The following is a 15,098-nucleotide window of genomic DNA, read 5'->3' as shown; positions in this document are numbered from 1 at the left end:
GTGTATGTTTGGTGGCCCTGCCAGGCAGGGGGGTTGGAACTATGTGATCCTTGAGGTCCCTTCCAACCTGGGTCATTCTGTGATCTGTGATTGGCCCAGGGGGTTATTTCTGTCTGAAAAGGCATGCAAGATAATAATCAAGTCCTGACGTCAGGGTGATGTGAGGAGGTCAGGTAAGCTCACCAGTGGGCTGCCAATTGGATCCTTCTGAGTACATCACTTTGAAATGGGAACAAATTGAATGGAGGTTATCTAAGAGACTTGGATAGGAAATCAAAATCTTATCAGCGTCAGTGCTGAGATAGGCAGGTTTTATACTGCCAAGAGAGAAATAGCTAAAAACAACTGCAGATACCATCCTAAACGAGATGTATGTAATGACAGCTGACTATATATATATATAGGAAAGAAAATAGCCTGGCTGAAGTTTGGATCAAGTAACTAACTGGGCAATGCCTCGGTAACAAGACAAGGACAGAATCACAGAATCACAGAATCACAGAATGACCCGGGTTGGAAGGGACCTCAAAGATCATGTAGTTCCAACCCCCAAAAGGTTGGAAGGACATTAAAAAACTAACAAAACAGACACAGATAGAGGTGCAACAAGGCCCTGAGCAAGGCGTAGCACTCAGGTTAAGGCAATATAATGTGTACAGACTGAGACAAGCGCTCGTACAGAGCTGCCCTTGGGTCCTGGTAGGTTTAAAACACAACAGGAGCCACACGAGGGGAGTGCCCCGGCCGTGCAGGCGGAGCAATGGGGGGCCGTGCCAGCCCAGGGGCCGCCCCTTCCTTTTCTCGTTCGCCGCTCGGCCTCTCCGCTGCTCTGAGGTAATGGAGCGGGGTGTGGGGCTGTCGGAGGGGGTGGAAGTAGGGGAGGTGGCGGAGATGCTTTGTGGGCCTTCAGGATTAACTATGGGAGCGAAGGGAGGGAGCGCTGCCTGTGGGTGCGCTCGGGAGCGGGCCCTGCGGCTTCCTTCAGGAAGTCCAGCCCCTCTGGGCTCGTAAAGGAGAACAGACAAGCCTGTTGGGGGGGTTATGTTCGTTCACTCAGCTCCTGTGACTTTAGTACGAGCCAAGTGCTGGAATGGTTTATTTTCAGGCTTAACTCGCTCCTTTTTCTTTTAACAGTTAAGGCCATGGCGCTGAAGCAGGTTTCTAGCAACAAATGCTTTGAGGGGTTTCAGAAGGTGTTTGAACACGACAGGTAAATGTTGCAGAGACAGCCGAGGTGTTTATCAGGGCAGCGAGTCGATCTCATTGCTGCCCATGTCCTCGGTGTGGCCTCCTCACTAACAGCTGTATTTCAGCAGGGGATGTTGCCTGTAGTTTTATCTGCCTTCCTGTATTTCTCTGTTAATGTTAAACATGTTTATTGTACTGAAATGCTGCAGACCTGAGATGAGGAACCAGTGTTTTTCCCTTTTAAGATGGAGCTCCCTTAGTTGAGTTGTCCTTTTGCTGTCTGTACAAAGTTCAGTTCTCTCTGCTGGGTATTTTGCTCCTGTGCACACTTACAGAGTGCTGCAAGCAGACAGACAAAAGGGATGGGTTCATACAGTTGGATGAAGGCGAACACGGAGGCATTCGTCTTCTCATTTCTGCCTTTTGAATGCAACACACTGATTCTGCTTTCTCTTTTTGATGTTACCAAACTTGCTAATTGCGTAGCGCTGATAACAAGGACTGTTCTATTGCTACAGCACAGAGCTAAAATGCAAAATGAGATTTGGAATCTACTTGCCTCCAAAAGCAGAAACTGGGAAGTGTCCTGTGCTGTACTGGCTCTCAGGTAAGTAAAATTAGGATTTCAGATAGATAACCTTCAACATATTTAAGCTACTGTAGCCTGCATGTTTATGGCTATAGGAATCCCTTCTATTTTTCATAACCTTTTCTGTCAGAAGGGTTTTGGAAACTGAAACGCTGTGGGCAATATGTAACAGAATGTGTTTTTTCTTTCTTCTAGGGTTAACTTGCACAGAGCAGAATTTTATAACAAAATCAGGTTTCCAGCAAGCTGCAGCTGAGCATGGCCTCATTGTAGTAGCACCAGACACCAGCCCACGTAAGCTTTCACAAATGACAGAAGATACTTCAGTCCTTGTAATAAAGTCTGCTGTCTTTTCTAATTCTTTTATCACACATGGAAAACACAGCTGCATAGTTTTGTTTGTTCACAGAACTGTGTTCAGCCAACATCTCAGGACCCTTTAAGCTTATCTGCCATGCCTTAAGTTAGCACCATCCTGTGCCCTGAGCCCTGTTTCCAGCCTAGATGGTGTTAATACCTGCCTGCTTAATAGCATACTGCTGAAAGTTTTACATTTGAAACCCTACACTAAAACTAGAACAAGGGGGCCATTGAACTGAGCACAGATGAGGAGAAGGAAAAGATGTAAAGCAGGAGGCGTGTGTTACGAGAGTTGCTTGTGCTTTGTGGCTTGCTGAGGCTTAAGGACCCAATCAAATGAAAAAGCCCACCTGTAACATCACATAAAGCCATCCTATTTACTTGTTACTGTGTATTGTCTTCTGTAGGCTATTAAGTGCATGTCTCCAGAGAGTTTTGGTCTCTAGAAAAGTTTAAAGCAATCCAGGGCTTTCTTTTGTGCACCTGCTGGTGAGATGGCTTTATGGATAACTTCATTGATGAGCCAAGGTAAACTGTATGAGTTTCAATAGGGCCAAGTGTTGGGTCCTGCATTTTGGTCACAACAATCCCAAGCAACCCTACAGGCTTGGGGAGGTGTGGCTGGAAAGCTGCCTGATGGAAAGGGACCTTGGTGTGCTGATGGACAGGCAGCTGAATATGAGCCAGCAGCGTGCCCAGGTGGCCAAGAAGGCCAATGGCATCCTGGCTGGTATCAAGTTGTCTTACTGGCTGGGGGGGGTAGAGACATACTGAGTGAGAAACTAATGTCCAGGGTCTCTGACTTGAGTGACAGATTCTCTTATTCTGAACATCTAATAGTGGTGACATAATAGCAATAGAATCCATTTTCATGGTAGGTGGCTGCAATATTGAAGGAGAAGATGAAAGCTGGGATTTTGGTACCGGTGCTGGTTTTTATGTGGATGCTACGGAAGATCCTTGGAAAACAAACTATAGGATGTACTCCTACGTGAGAGATGAGGTAACCTTGTTGCTGGGTTATAGTGGTATTGTTGGTGAAGCTGAAGAAGTAATGGCTGGTAGATGAAATGTTTCTTTTTGATTTTACAGTCTGTCAAAATTGGTTTCAGACCACAATTGTGAATATTAGGGTAGAACCAGAGATGTGCCTTTGGTTTCAGTGTCTTCCTGGCATTAAAATGTGTCAGTTCCTTAGGTGCTTCTCTGTGTAAATGTATGAAAATGGCTTTAATGTTTTTATCCCTCTCTTCCTTTACAGTTACCTAAACTGATAAATGCCAATTTTCCAACCAACCCTGAACGGATGTCTGTTTTTGGGCATTCCATGGGAGGTCATGGAGCTCTCATTCTTGCTCTGAAGAATCCTGGAAAGTACAAAGTAAGTTATCATACAGGTTATACAAGGAATGCTCAGGGTAATCATAGACTCATAGCATGGCCTGGGTTGAAAAGGACCACAATGATCATCCAGTTTCAACCCCCCTGCTATGTGCAGGGTCGCCAACTACCAGACCAGGCTGCCCAGAGCCACATCCAGCCTGGCCTTGAATGCCTCCAGGGATGGGGCATCCACAACCTTTCTGAGCAACATCTTTCTTAAAGATTGATGGGTTTTTTAAATTAATTAATTAATTTTCAAACAGACAGGGTATCTGAAGTTGCATTCATCTTGCAAAAACGAAGTGAACGCTGTGGTTCTAGGGAGAGTGTATAAGAGAGTCATAGAAAGGCCTGGGTTGAAAAGGACCACAATGCTCATCCAGCTTCAACCTCCCTGCTATGTGCAGGGTTGCCAACCACCAGATCAGGCTGCCCAGAATAGGGGAATAGGGTGATAGTTACGGCACTTAGATCAAAGAGCTGGTGGCAGACTCAAGAGTTCTGGCAGTAGTTTCTAAAGCTGTTTAGAAACACCATCAGTTTGATTGTTATCTGAAATTGCTTCTCGTAATTCATGTTGTGTTTTGTTGTTTGTTTTTTTCATGCTTTCTTTCCAAACAGTCTGTATCGGCTTTTGCTCCTATCTGCAACCCTATGCAGTGCCAGTGGGGGAAGAAAGCCCTTGGTGGATATCTGGGATCAGATGTAAGCAAGTGGGAGGTATGTGCTGGAACTTGCAGGCCTTTAGTAATGTGTGAATGAGTGATGTGTGGATACATTGCAGCAGAAATCTGGAACAAAACTCTTGAGTTGCCCATGAGCTTAGGAGTGTAGTAAACACTGCTGGGCTGGTGTTGCTGTTGCCTGATGGTGCATGTGACAAGCATAACGAGACAGAAAGCTCTCATCAGACTGACTGGTGAGCCTTGTGGTATCTGCTGGAGCAGCCTGGCAGAGGCAGTTGCAGAGGAGCCCATTGGTACTTGGAAATTGATATCCCATAGAACACGATTAAACCAGGAGTGAGGTTTTAGCTCTAGGTCCCTAATTTAGAAATAAAAAGTCTTATGAGCATTGCTAAGATATATTGATTGCTGTGTTATTTGGGCATACATCTTTGCGCAGGGTAGCGCACAGGAGCCTGATGGCTCTCCCAGGTTGTAATTCGATGTCTTGATCAGTATAACACAGCACTCTGAACTTACCGTTGTTTCCTCACGGTCAGTAAATTCAGCCCATTTTAACTCACATACGTGGGTGTTGTCTCCCGTTTACTTCTGCAGGCATACGATGCTACACAGCTTGTGAAGTCCTATCCAGACTCTCGCCTGGACATCCTGATTGATCAAGGCAAAGATGATCAGTTCCTATCAGCAGGCCAGCTGCTGCCAGATAACTTCATCGCCGCCTGCACAGAGAAGAAAATCCCAGTAGTCTTCAGACTGCAGCAGGCAAGTCACTTCCACAGACCCTGCTGTTGGGTTGATGCTGTGTGAGTTTGGGGTGTGAGGGTGTTTTGTCACCGGCTGTGCTTTTAGTGACCTGAGAGTCTGCCTGAGGAAAGAAACGTTGCAGTTTCAGCTTCCTTGTACCACTAGGTGGGGTCGTGATGGCACTTTCCTCACACTGATCTGATGGTATGTCTGGCTGCTGTTAAATCTGCCAGCGCTAAGCTGAAGAGGCAGCTTATGTAGCTGATACTGCTGTTCACAGAATGGCTCAGGTTGGAGGGGACCTCAAAGCCCACCCAGTGCCACCCCCGGCCATGGGCAGTGCCACTCAGCAGCTCAGCTGGGTCCCCAGCCAACCTGACCCGGAGTGCCTTCAGGGCTGAGGCAGCCACAGCTCCTCTGGGTAATCGTACACATTCAGCCTCATGAGGCGGTCTTGATTTTTGCCTGGAGGTTCAGGGATGCAGGAGGTGTGGGAAGCCTGTCAGGGACTTCTGGGGCAAAGAACGCGTTGAGTACTTCAGCAGTTTCTGTGTCTGTTGTTGCCATCTGTCCCTTCTCACTTATCAGAGGCGGTAGACCCTCCTGGGCCTTCCTCAGCCGACCATTATACTTGTAGAATCCCTTGTTATTTTTCACACCCCTCACCAAATTCACTTCCATTTGTGCCTTGGATCGAGATCCTTTTCAACCCAGGCCATTCTATGATTCTATGAACTATCCGCACTTGCTGATTTCTTCGTCGTCGTTCTTCCAGGGCTATGATCACAGCTATTTTTTCATTGCTACGTTTATCAATGACCACATCAAACACCATGCCAAGTTCCTTAACGCTTGAACTACACAAATGGGAGCATGGGAGTCGAAGGGTACGGCTGAACGGAATGCAGATCATGTGTTGAAGCAGCACCTGTAAAATGGAGCTCTTCTGATTGCACTGCTAATAAAGTAAAAGTCCTGCTCAGTTTGTTGCTTCAGCGTGTCTTGGATATTCTTGTACGCTTGGAAAGTTTAACACCACGAAAGTGAATGTTGAGTTCTTGGTTGAGAAGAAAATTAACGAGTGAGTTAATGAGCTCTTAATAATATGAATGTAAGTATTTGGGACCTTAGGCCTGCTTCTAACACACTGTAGGCTAAGGCAGTGAGCAATAGCGTGCCTCTTTCATTAAGAAAGACCTGTGTTCATTTCATCAGTTAGCGCCACAACCAGTCAAGGTAGTTAATTAAGCTGCACGTTGTGGTTTCCTGTTCTGTACACTTAATGACCAACACAAGGGCTGATGCTCTAAGAAAGGAAGTAGTCTGTGCTAAAGGAGGCGGTTTGTCTTCCACTCCTTCAGTTTAATAGGATCGTTCCTATTCCCCAACAGGATCCTATTCCTACTTGAGCTCTGCAGTTCCTTTAGTTGGCTCACACATCCACCTCCTCCATCACCCACACTGTTAAGTTCTCCAGGCATCGTCTCTTTTACAACAACCTGCCAGCCAGGCACTAAGCAGTAGCCATTAAATGGTTTCTACAAATGATAGAGTTTAATCGTAACTACAGTAAGGATTTCCTATATACGTTATGTTCACTGCTTATGGCATTATCGATCCACCATGCATGTTTTATTGCACATATAAATAGTGTACAAAGACTCGTGAAGATCCTCTTTTTAGCCATACAGGTTAAGACTGCATTAAAAAAAAAGCCTTATTACAAAACAGGTAGAGCCATTTACAGCCAGCTTTGAGCAAATACCGACAGACGCAATCGGGAGGAAGAATGACATTTTAATTATGAAAAAACAAGATTCTGTCAAAAGAATAATTACAAAGCTGCCATATATACAGTGTAAAAAAATACTCAGGAAACCTGCATTTTATCACTCGAGACGCAGAAATCAATATTCCTATTTTATAGTCCAGCTTTGAATACTCTTTAAAACGTGATAAACTCTACCTCGGACACTTATATTTTCTTTACATTGCTCATGCTCTGTGACAAGACGGGTATTTGTGCAGCTCTGCAGAATATTAAAATACATTTTAATTCAGCGGTAAAGTGCACAGTATGTTTTATAGGAAACAATATGCCATAGCTGCCCATCCAAGTTACCATTGTAAGTAAGTAATTCGCCGTTCCCTCTATAAAACAAATGCTTTTGCTTTGGTTGAAGTAACTGCTACCCCGTGCATACTGGGTGCCTGCAGGCCTGCTCTAACTCCATACGTCTCAGTACAGACATGGGCAGTCCATGGTGTTACAACGCACAGCCTGCATCCAAATACTGTACTGAAGACTGAAAGCCTGCTGCGAACACGCAGCCATCTTAGCCTAGATGTGCAGTAGGGACAAGTATGCGTCGTGCTTTCAGAAAGCCCTTAATACAACGCTTTTCTCCACATTCACTTCCTGTTTGTTCTCCCACCACATCGCCTCATTTCCATCATGGTGTACATTTCCAACCACAGCCCCTGTGCAGCACAGGCTGCTCAGCTCACCTTTCCCTCCCAACACCTCTCCCACCCTGCCCACCCAACTCACACCTGCAGCCTCTGTCCAAGCTACGTAAAGTGGAAGTTCCAGACACTGTGATAATGGCTGCACTGGGACTTCTGGATCTAAAGATGACGTTTTCATAATAAATTATGCTCCTGAAAAACCTTTTCAAAACATGTAAAGTAGTAATAAGAAAGAGGAGCTTCTGTCCTATTGCTGACACGAATGTTTGTAGGATCAGACCTCTGATCCTACTACAGAACGTTGTGCTTGATTCGGGGGGAATCCAATGACCTCAGTGAGCATGTAAGACAGGCTCTTGGCCCTATTAATGACTTTAGCTCCTCTTAAAGGAATTAACGAGGGATTTTTTTTGACTCCCTGTTAGCGTTCTTGTGCTCTGTTCTATTCGCTCTTTACAAGAAAATCAAGTTACAGTGCAAAAACAAACAATCATATTTCAAGACCCACCATCCTAACGCACGTCGTTCATTTTGTTGCGGCTAAAAGTTAAACGGCTTGTGCATAGTAAAATAAGCAATCAAAAATATTCACATTTATTTTTTCAAGTTCACCTCTTTTTCCTACGTTAAACATCTATATACAAGTCATGGGTGTGCTCTGCTTCAGCCAATTGAATCGGGGTGTGGGTGTGTGGGGTGGTGGTTTTTTGGGGGGGAAAGTGCTGCTGGAATGTAGGAAATAAACGGAATGCAGACAGTCCTTCATTGGTGTTCCACACATTAAAAGCTAACGCATGCCGTTCCAGCTTAGCTGTCCTTTCAACTGAAGCACCTACTTGGTTTGCTTTTGCTCTTAGGTATTAGAGAGTACGGAGATGGAAAGCTACTGCACCCCTAGTAGAATAAAAATTAACTAAGTATTTATATTAAAATAAAGTGTTTAACCACAAAAAAAGCAGTAATAAAATACAGTTTCCTAATTTACATTTTGCATCCAAAGGATGAATAACATCTCGCTAATAAATAATATTCATATAAATATTTTTTTTTGTGTCTGGATATTTTTAAAAGGCAATAATAGCCCGAAGCGACTGCAGGAAAACCTGATGTGGCAGAAGTCTGATTTACTCTCCCTCCCTCCAAAAGTGATTGTGAGGACTCTTAGTTTAATGACACAAAGGTATCTCGCTGCAAGACAGTTGCGTACTCCACACATTTTTAGGTGGCAGTTTCAGTAAGTATTATAACAAAGTGAGCTAGAAAAGCAGTGAGGCTCCAGTTCGCTCTACAGAATGTTTCCTTTTAGTTTCTCGTTTGTAGTTGGGCGTACGTGTACAACCTCAAAGATGACTCTAAAATCAGAAGTGTCAGAATACTCTTGGAGCACTGTTATTTCAATGCAGTCTGTAAAGACGGGCAGTGATTTGATTCTTTGATGGCACAGTGGAGCTGGTAACAGCAGAGAGAGTAGTTTTCACGTGAATAAAGCTTGTTTCACTGTGGTTACATCTAGCAATGCTTGAACTGTTATGCTCACTTTTACCAAGCCCTTTTCTTCTAGGATGTGGTGTGGTAGGCAGAGCTTCTCCTAGAAAAAGACAAACAGAGGACAAGATCAGGTTACTCAGTACTCATTGCAAACCCTTGCTTCACACTGACACCCAACAAGCAGGAACCATTCCCTGTTTGCAGTTCAAAAGAGCTTCCCCAGGTTTGGATAAGTCTCTCAATTTGGCTCACATTAGATCTATAAATTAGCATGAAATCTATTCATATTCTGGGCCTACCAGGAAAAGCAGCATGTTTGGTGGTCTGTATGCAAACATCTTAACCTAGAGTGAGGGCTGCCAGGTACACACTGAACTTCTGCCTATGAAGTGAGATAATGAAGCATGGGCCATCATTTGGGGATGGAAGGCTGGATTTTATCATTCAAAAGAAGTTCTGCTGCTGAGCTCTAGGAGGGCAGGTCTCGGTCTCAGGATGTGCACCTTGAAGTCACCCATTAGAATTTACAGAAAAGCGTGTGCAATGGTGTGCATTCAACAGATGGAGCATTTCGTTCTCAGTAATTAGATGTTCATTTTGAAACGCCCAGGAATCAACTTCATTTACCATCAGGACACAACAGTTGTGGCCAGGATAAAACCCGCTAGCTGTCCACACAGGCTATTCTATCAGCAGGCAGTCAAATAAGAAATACCTTAGCTCCTACAGGTAAAAGGAAACCACTCAGAGAACAACTGCAGAAAGGCCTGCATGGAGAGGCAGCTTTGTCACAACTGACTACATCTCTAAGAAAGTTGTTAACATAACTGGGCGTTCATGTTAATGAAATACACGAGACTATGAAATCAGGCACCAGGTTCGTAATAAATGACTACACCACAAACCATAATTACAACTGCGAGACTTGTTGTCACAACATGGAAGTCAGAAGTGTAAAAATGGGATGACAAAAACACACAGAAAAATAAAACAGGATTAAACACAAACATGTGGATACAACGTCTGGCTCACAAAGCCCCTCCCTAAGCTGTGTGTTAGGTCACTCTAAATCACCATGCATGTGATGTGCTCTGTTCTTTCCCTTGCTTGTCTGCCTTCTGCTGAGTATTCTTGCATCTGGTGACGTGAGAGATGTCAGCTAAGAGTCTCTTATTTTACCTCTACATAATCCATGGTCATCCATCCCATTTCCTTACATGCACATTCTACAGTTTAGACATCACTTATCTCTTCAACATCTCTCCTCATGACCTCCTTCATGCACAGCCAACACTTGGCTTTCTTAAACCTCCATCAAGTTCACTGCAACCCCTTCCACTCTCAACAAAAGAGAACCTGAACATGTTACCAACTCACTTTTCACTTCCATTCCAAGTACACAACACGGTAACTAAAACGATGTGCGAAGCATCCAACTGATGACCACTCTATGGTGAGGAAAACCAATCACCCTCTACCACAATATCAACTCAATTCCATTTCACAGCAGTTCTTCATCTCTCAGACTTCTTTTCCTTAACAGCAAAATGACACCACTTTGCCCTGGACTTTGACCACAACAAAACCTCAATGGGAGATCCATCCATGAAGACATTTCCTCCTTTAAGAGAAAAAACTCCACAGTAATTTCTAATAAAACCTTCATCAAGAAGAGGGTTTTGTTTGAGCCCTACCCAAACTGCATCCGTGTTTGGTTTGATACAGACCTATTCTACTTCCAGGCTGTTGGACAGATTAAGACAGCCAACATAAGAGACAAAACTGCAAACTTTATTTACTAACTACAGTACCTCAAATGTAAGAGTAATTTTTTTTCACACTTGCAATGGCTGGAACTAATAATGAATCTATTTGTATTTTATGCTCACTTTGAAAATTGTATTTTCTGTATGTTTCAGGTTTTGATTATTATTATTTTTTTAAAGCTTAAGATTTGTCTTTTTTTGTTGCTGCCTTTTTTTTTTTTTTTTCCCTTAAAAAAGTTCATGTGTTAATGTCCATTGTATCTTGGGGCACATCAAAAGCAGCGTGGCAAGCAGGCTGAAGGGTTGGCCTTTACTCTTCTCTCACAAGGCTCTGTCTGCAGTACTCCAATGAGCTCCAGGGCCTCGACATAAGAAGGACATGGAACTGGTGGAGCAGGTCCAGAGGAGCCTCACAAGGATGATCAGAGGGTTGGAGCACCTCTTCTATGAAGAAAGATTATGGGAGATGGGCTTGCTCAGCCTGGAGAAGAGAAGGCTCCAGGAAGACCTCACAGTGGCCTTCCAGTAGCCAAGGAGGGCATACAGGAAAGATGAGGAACAACTTTTTTTTTTTTACAAGGGTATGCAGAGATGGAACAAGGAGTAACTACTTTAAAACTAATCAATTTTGTAATCACTTATATACACATTTTAACTAAAAGCATAAAAGGAATTCATGCCTCACTTCATATTAAAATGAGCAAAATAAAAACACCCCACCCATCTGATCCAACACAGGTGTTCCTCCTTTAACAGAGAATGCATTATCTACATCTTTTAAATATACTGTAGTAATCCAGTTTCCATAAAGAAACCTTCCTGTACCATCATTTACAAGATATACACTCTCAAGGGAAATTTTTTTTAAAGGTCTACACACAACTAGAACTGCACAACTATGTACTACAAGTCAGAAGCTTCAGGACATGTTACTTTTTATATTATACATCATTTTGCATTAGTTCTTGAAAGATGTACAAACGACTGCCTTTCTTTTTTTTTTGGAAGAAGATGGAGTCGTTTAATTTTGCAGTTATTTAAGCATGTGGCTATGATGAGCTTTCCAAACCTCTCAACGAAATCCTGCACCATCCACTTCTGAAGATCTACGTCTTAGTATGCCATTCATTAATTTACTTGTCTAAGCACTAATCGTTATCTCCAAAACTTTGCAAACAGCTTTCAATGACTCTGCTTCACGTATTTTTTAAATCACGGGTTTATTATAATACATTCAACTTTTCTCAGAGAAGAATCAAATCTTACTAAGGATGAAATTCAGAGTACACTGGTAATAAACTCAACTTTCAATATAACAGTGACAGTGGGTCAAGATCCCAGCTGTCTGAGACCTTGTACTCAACCACCGTCCCTGTGATATGGCATGTTCCCCATGCTTTGTTCTCTCTTACCCTCCACAATGAATTCCTTCAAGAACTGGAAGCCACTAATGATAGAATTCTCAAAACTTGTCATTCTGAGAAAATAAACCAGCAAAACTCACCCATATCCCCAAGGATTTTACAAGACTCATCTTCACTCATCTCCCCCTACCTACGAAAAGATTTCAGCTTATTTTACAGTAGCATTGAACGCATAACTTCAACACAGAACATGAATCATCTTTCCTAAAAACACCTTTGTTGAAACCATTCCTGAACAAAGCCAGAAAGGCAAAAGAATTTGCTACTAATCCTCAGTTTAGAAATCCTTAGAAATGATCACAGAGGGAAGGGCCATCAGTCCACTCATAGTCAATCCACTCTCTTCTGTCTAGTATAAAACGTAGACCCAAATTTTTGGTACAGATTTTCTCCCTAGAAGCACAAAAGAGCTTCATTATTTTCTACAGATATACATCCACCTTAAATAGAAACCTTCAAACTCCTAAGAAGCAAAAGAGCAAGTTTATCAGAAGACAAAAAACAACAAAGCATCCAGGCACCAGTCAGGTTGAGGCACAAAGCAACACCAAAAGACAGCAAGCACAACAACCATGCCATACACGTATATGTGTGCTGCCAAGGCATCTTTCTATTCCTGGAACAAAACTTCTGATTTAAGTAGTGTAAAATTGAAACAGGAATATGCTAAGAATACACTACAGGGTACATGAATCTTTACACATACACATCTATTTTCTCAGACATTAAATGTCTTGAAAGTCAAGCAACTGTCTGAATTGGATTATGCCAGGGGCAAAACAGCTGGCAACTCAGACCAGTTCATTAACAAGAAAATAATTGCTGCCATTATGTCAGAAGGGCAAGTTTGCACCATTACAAATATCCTTGGGCCCTGACGTTAGCAAAAACAGAAACAGAGAAATGGAAACCTACAGATTTGGCAAGAGATGTTCTGTTCTTCCTCAGATGTGTAAATATGTAAATTCAGATCAACAGGTAAAAATAAAATACTCATAAAACAATGAAATACTGGAACGTAACATTTCTCCAAATAAGTTTTTTCTTTTTCTTTTTCTTTTTTTCTTTTTAAATAAAAATAACTCCATACAATGCTTGTTATTTAATGTATGAAGCCAACCACTCTGAAATGGAAAGACACTAAAAGCCTTACATTTAAACAGGCATGTCAAATGCATAAGTCTTGAATTTCTGTTAGGTGAAGGCACATGGATTGCCCCATCCCTGGAGGCATTCAAGGCCAGGCTGGATGTGGCTCTGGGCAGCCTGGCCTGGTGGTTGATGACCCTGCACTTAGCAGGGGGGTTGAAACCAGATGATCATTGTGGTCCTTTTCAACCCAGGCCATTCTATGAGTCTATGATTCTATGAATATGAAATTATATATTTGTAAATATATTTTTGTTAATGTCTCACTGATGATGTCTGTAGATGCCCAAATGTCCTGAAGTTACCATTTGAAACACAACAGAAAAGACCAGAAGATCAAAAAGCACAGTAATCCAGGCTGCAGGTATATTTCATCAAGTTTCTCTTTTAATTTCCAAAGGAAAGATTAGTATGTTTTGTTGACTCATACACTTGTGACCAGATTCAAAAATGCTAAAAAAACCCAAACCCCAACAACCCAGAACTTCATGACTAGAGCTGCAATTCTGTAGTTAGAATTATAGCCAATGAGATACCTAAATATGTGCATCTTCGGAACACGTGATAAATTGCAAATATTTACATAACTGCATTTGCAGAGGATGGCTTTGGACCCTCTTACAAACTCTGGCCTTCAGCCTCACAATTTTAAGGTAGACAATATATTTTGCTAAAATGCCTCATAGTTGTGTTCTAACACACTGAGGAAACAGCGACCTGAATGTGGAGGGAACAGAAAGCTTGAAAAGATTACTAAAGACAGACACATGTTAAACAGTAAGAGAAAATGCACACTTACAGGGGAGATACCAGTTATATTGTAACCATATACATTAAAATCTAAGAGATGAAATGAAGGAATGAGAATGTTTTGTATCAGTCAAGTAGAATGGATCATTACCTGATTTTTTACTACTTTTTTCATATTGCTCTTTTCTGCGTTACACAGATTATGTGCTGGAAATGACAATGGACCACAAAGTCTGGTCTACCACTTTTTCTAAACCTGTATATAAGAGTGCTTTAATTTATTGTAGTAACAGGAGTGAGATGATAAAGAGTGAAAACAATTACACAGAAATTAGAAAACTTACTTATGTCTATGGAATAGAAGACTGGACTGAATATGTATTTACCTGAGTCTAGTCAAATTCCCACTCACATTAAGTGTAGACTTCCACTGAACTTGTTGGGAACATGATAGGATCTATAAACAGATCACAGCTGTAAAAGCTTGTTAATAGGTAAGTGCTGAAAAAAGGCATTTGAACATCTACTACACTGCACTTGAACGTACTTATCTTTTTTTTCTGGATCAAGGAAAAACAAAGCCAAATCCTCACATCAAAATCCCATCTGTAATCCAGTGCAAACACACTTCACTTGCATGCAAATTAAACGAATCCATTAGAATTTGTATTTATTACTTTATTGCACTAAGGATGTGATGACCTCCAGAGAATCAAAAAGTGATTAATACAGTGGGTATAGTACAGATCTGAGCAGATCAACTGATGATGAAATCACAGTTTGAAAATGCCTGATGACCATGCTGTCACTGCAAGGAAAAAAATCAATTGAATAGGGAAAACAATGTGGAATGTATTTCATGTCAGTGGTGAACAAATGAGACGCTGAACAACAGCCTAGGTTGGCCCGAAGTTATCCCCTTAGTCATGAGACTGACTGTAAACATCAGCTCTATATAACATTTCAATGCTGGGATCTCCTAAGAGGTGAAGAATCACCAGCCAGCAGAACTCTTGATATCCTGAATACACCACCACAGGAAGAATAGCATGGAAGTAGGATTCTGACTTTATCCAAGAGTCTATTAGAGCAGATACCT

At 42.2% G+C, this 15,098-nt stretch overlaps 2 protein-coding genes across 14 annotated transcripts in view; one reads left to right on the top strand and one right to left on the bottom strand.

Annotated features, from left to right (window-relative positions):
- Positions 1 to 729: 729 nt before the first annotated feature.
- Positions 730 to 5,938, top strand: ESD (esterase D). Of its 2 annotated transcripts, XM_015851785.2 has the most exons (9): positions 730 to 834; positions 1,135 to 1,210; positions 1,707 to 1,795; positions 1,973 to 2,071; positions 3,016 to 3,140; positions 3,399 to 3,518; positions 4,142 to 4,240; positions 4,804 to 4,971; positions 5,729 to 5,938. In XM_015851785.2, exons 2-9 carry the CDS (start codon positions 1,143 to 1,145, stop codon positions 5,807 to 5,809), a joined length of 849 nt encoding a protein of 282 aa, XP_015707271.1. In that variant the 5' UTR covers positions 730 to 834; positions 1,135 to 1,142; the 3' UTR covers positions 5,810 to 5,938. The 2 variants fall into 2 exon arrangements, with proteins under 2 accessions (XP_015707271.1, XP_015707272.1); XM_015851786.2 differs by lacking the exon at positions 730 to 834 and having other exon boundaries at positions 1,129 to 1,210; positions 1,675 to 1,795.
- A 547-nt stretch (positions 5,939 to 6,485) lies between these two features.
- Positions 6,486 to 15,098, bottom strand: part of LRCH1 (leucine rich repeats and calponin homology domain containing 1) — a 101,570-nt gene continuing 92,957 nt past the window's right edge. For 9 of the 12 annotated variants that reach the window (XR_001552656.2, XR_001552654.2, XR_001552655.2 and 6 more), the window contains one exon: positions 8,597 to 9,010. Coding sequence is in view for 3 of the 12 variants with exons in the window: in XM_015851781.2 (XP_015707267.1) it covers positions 8,897 to 9,010 (114 nt within the window). In the remaining 9 variants the exon portion in view is untranslated. Of the gene's footprint in view, positions 9,011 to 15,098 lie in introns of all 12 variants that reach the window. The other 3 variants (XM_015851781.2, XM_015851782.2, XM_015851784.2) reach the window with 1 other exon arrangement.

Source organism: Coturnix japonica, chromosome 1 (genome assembly GCF_001577835.2).
Source record: "Coturnix japonica isolate 7356 chromosome 1, Coturnix japonica 2.1, whole genome shotgun sequence".
Taxonomy (NCBI): Eukaryota; Metazoa; Chordata; class Aves; order Galliformes; family Phasianidae; genus Coturnix; species Coturnix japonica.
The sequence above is the reverse complement of the archived record's forward strand: the minus strand, read 5'-3'. Positions and strand labels throughout refer to the sequence as shown.

Excerpts from the sequence above, each read along its gene's own strand:
- ESD (XM_015851785.2), top strand. The coding sequence starts at position 1,143 with ATGGCGCTGAAGCAGGTTTCTAGCAACAAATGCTTTGAGGGGTTTCAG. Across the intron at positions 2,072-3,015 it reads AGCACCAGACACCAGCCCAC|GTGGCTGCAATATTGAAGGA; the intron begins GTAAGCTTTCAC and ends TTTTCATGGTAG. Across the intron at positions 3,519-4,141 it reads AGAATCCTGGAAAGTACAAA|TCTGTATCGGCTTTTGCTCC; the intron begins GTAAGTTATCAT and ends CTTTCCAAACAG.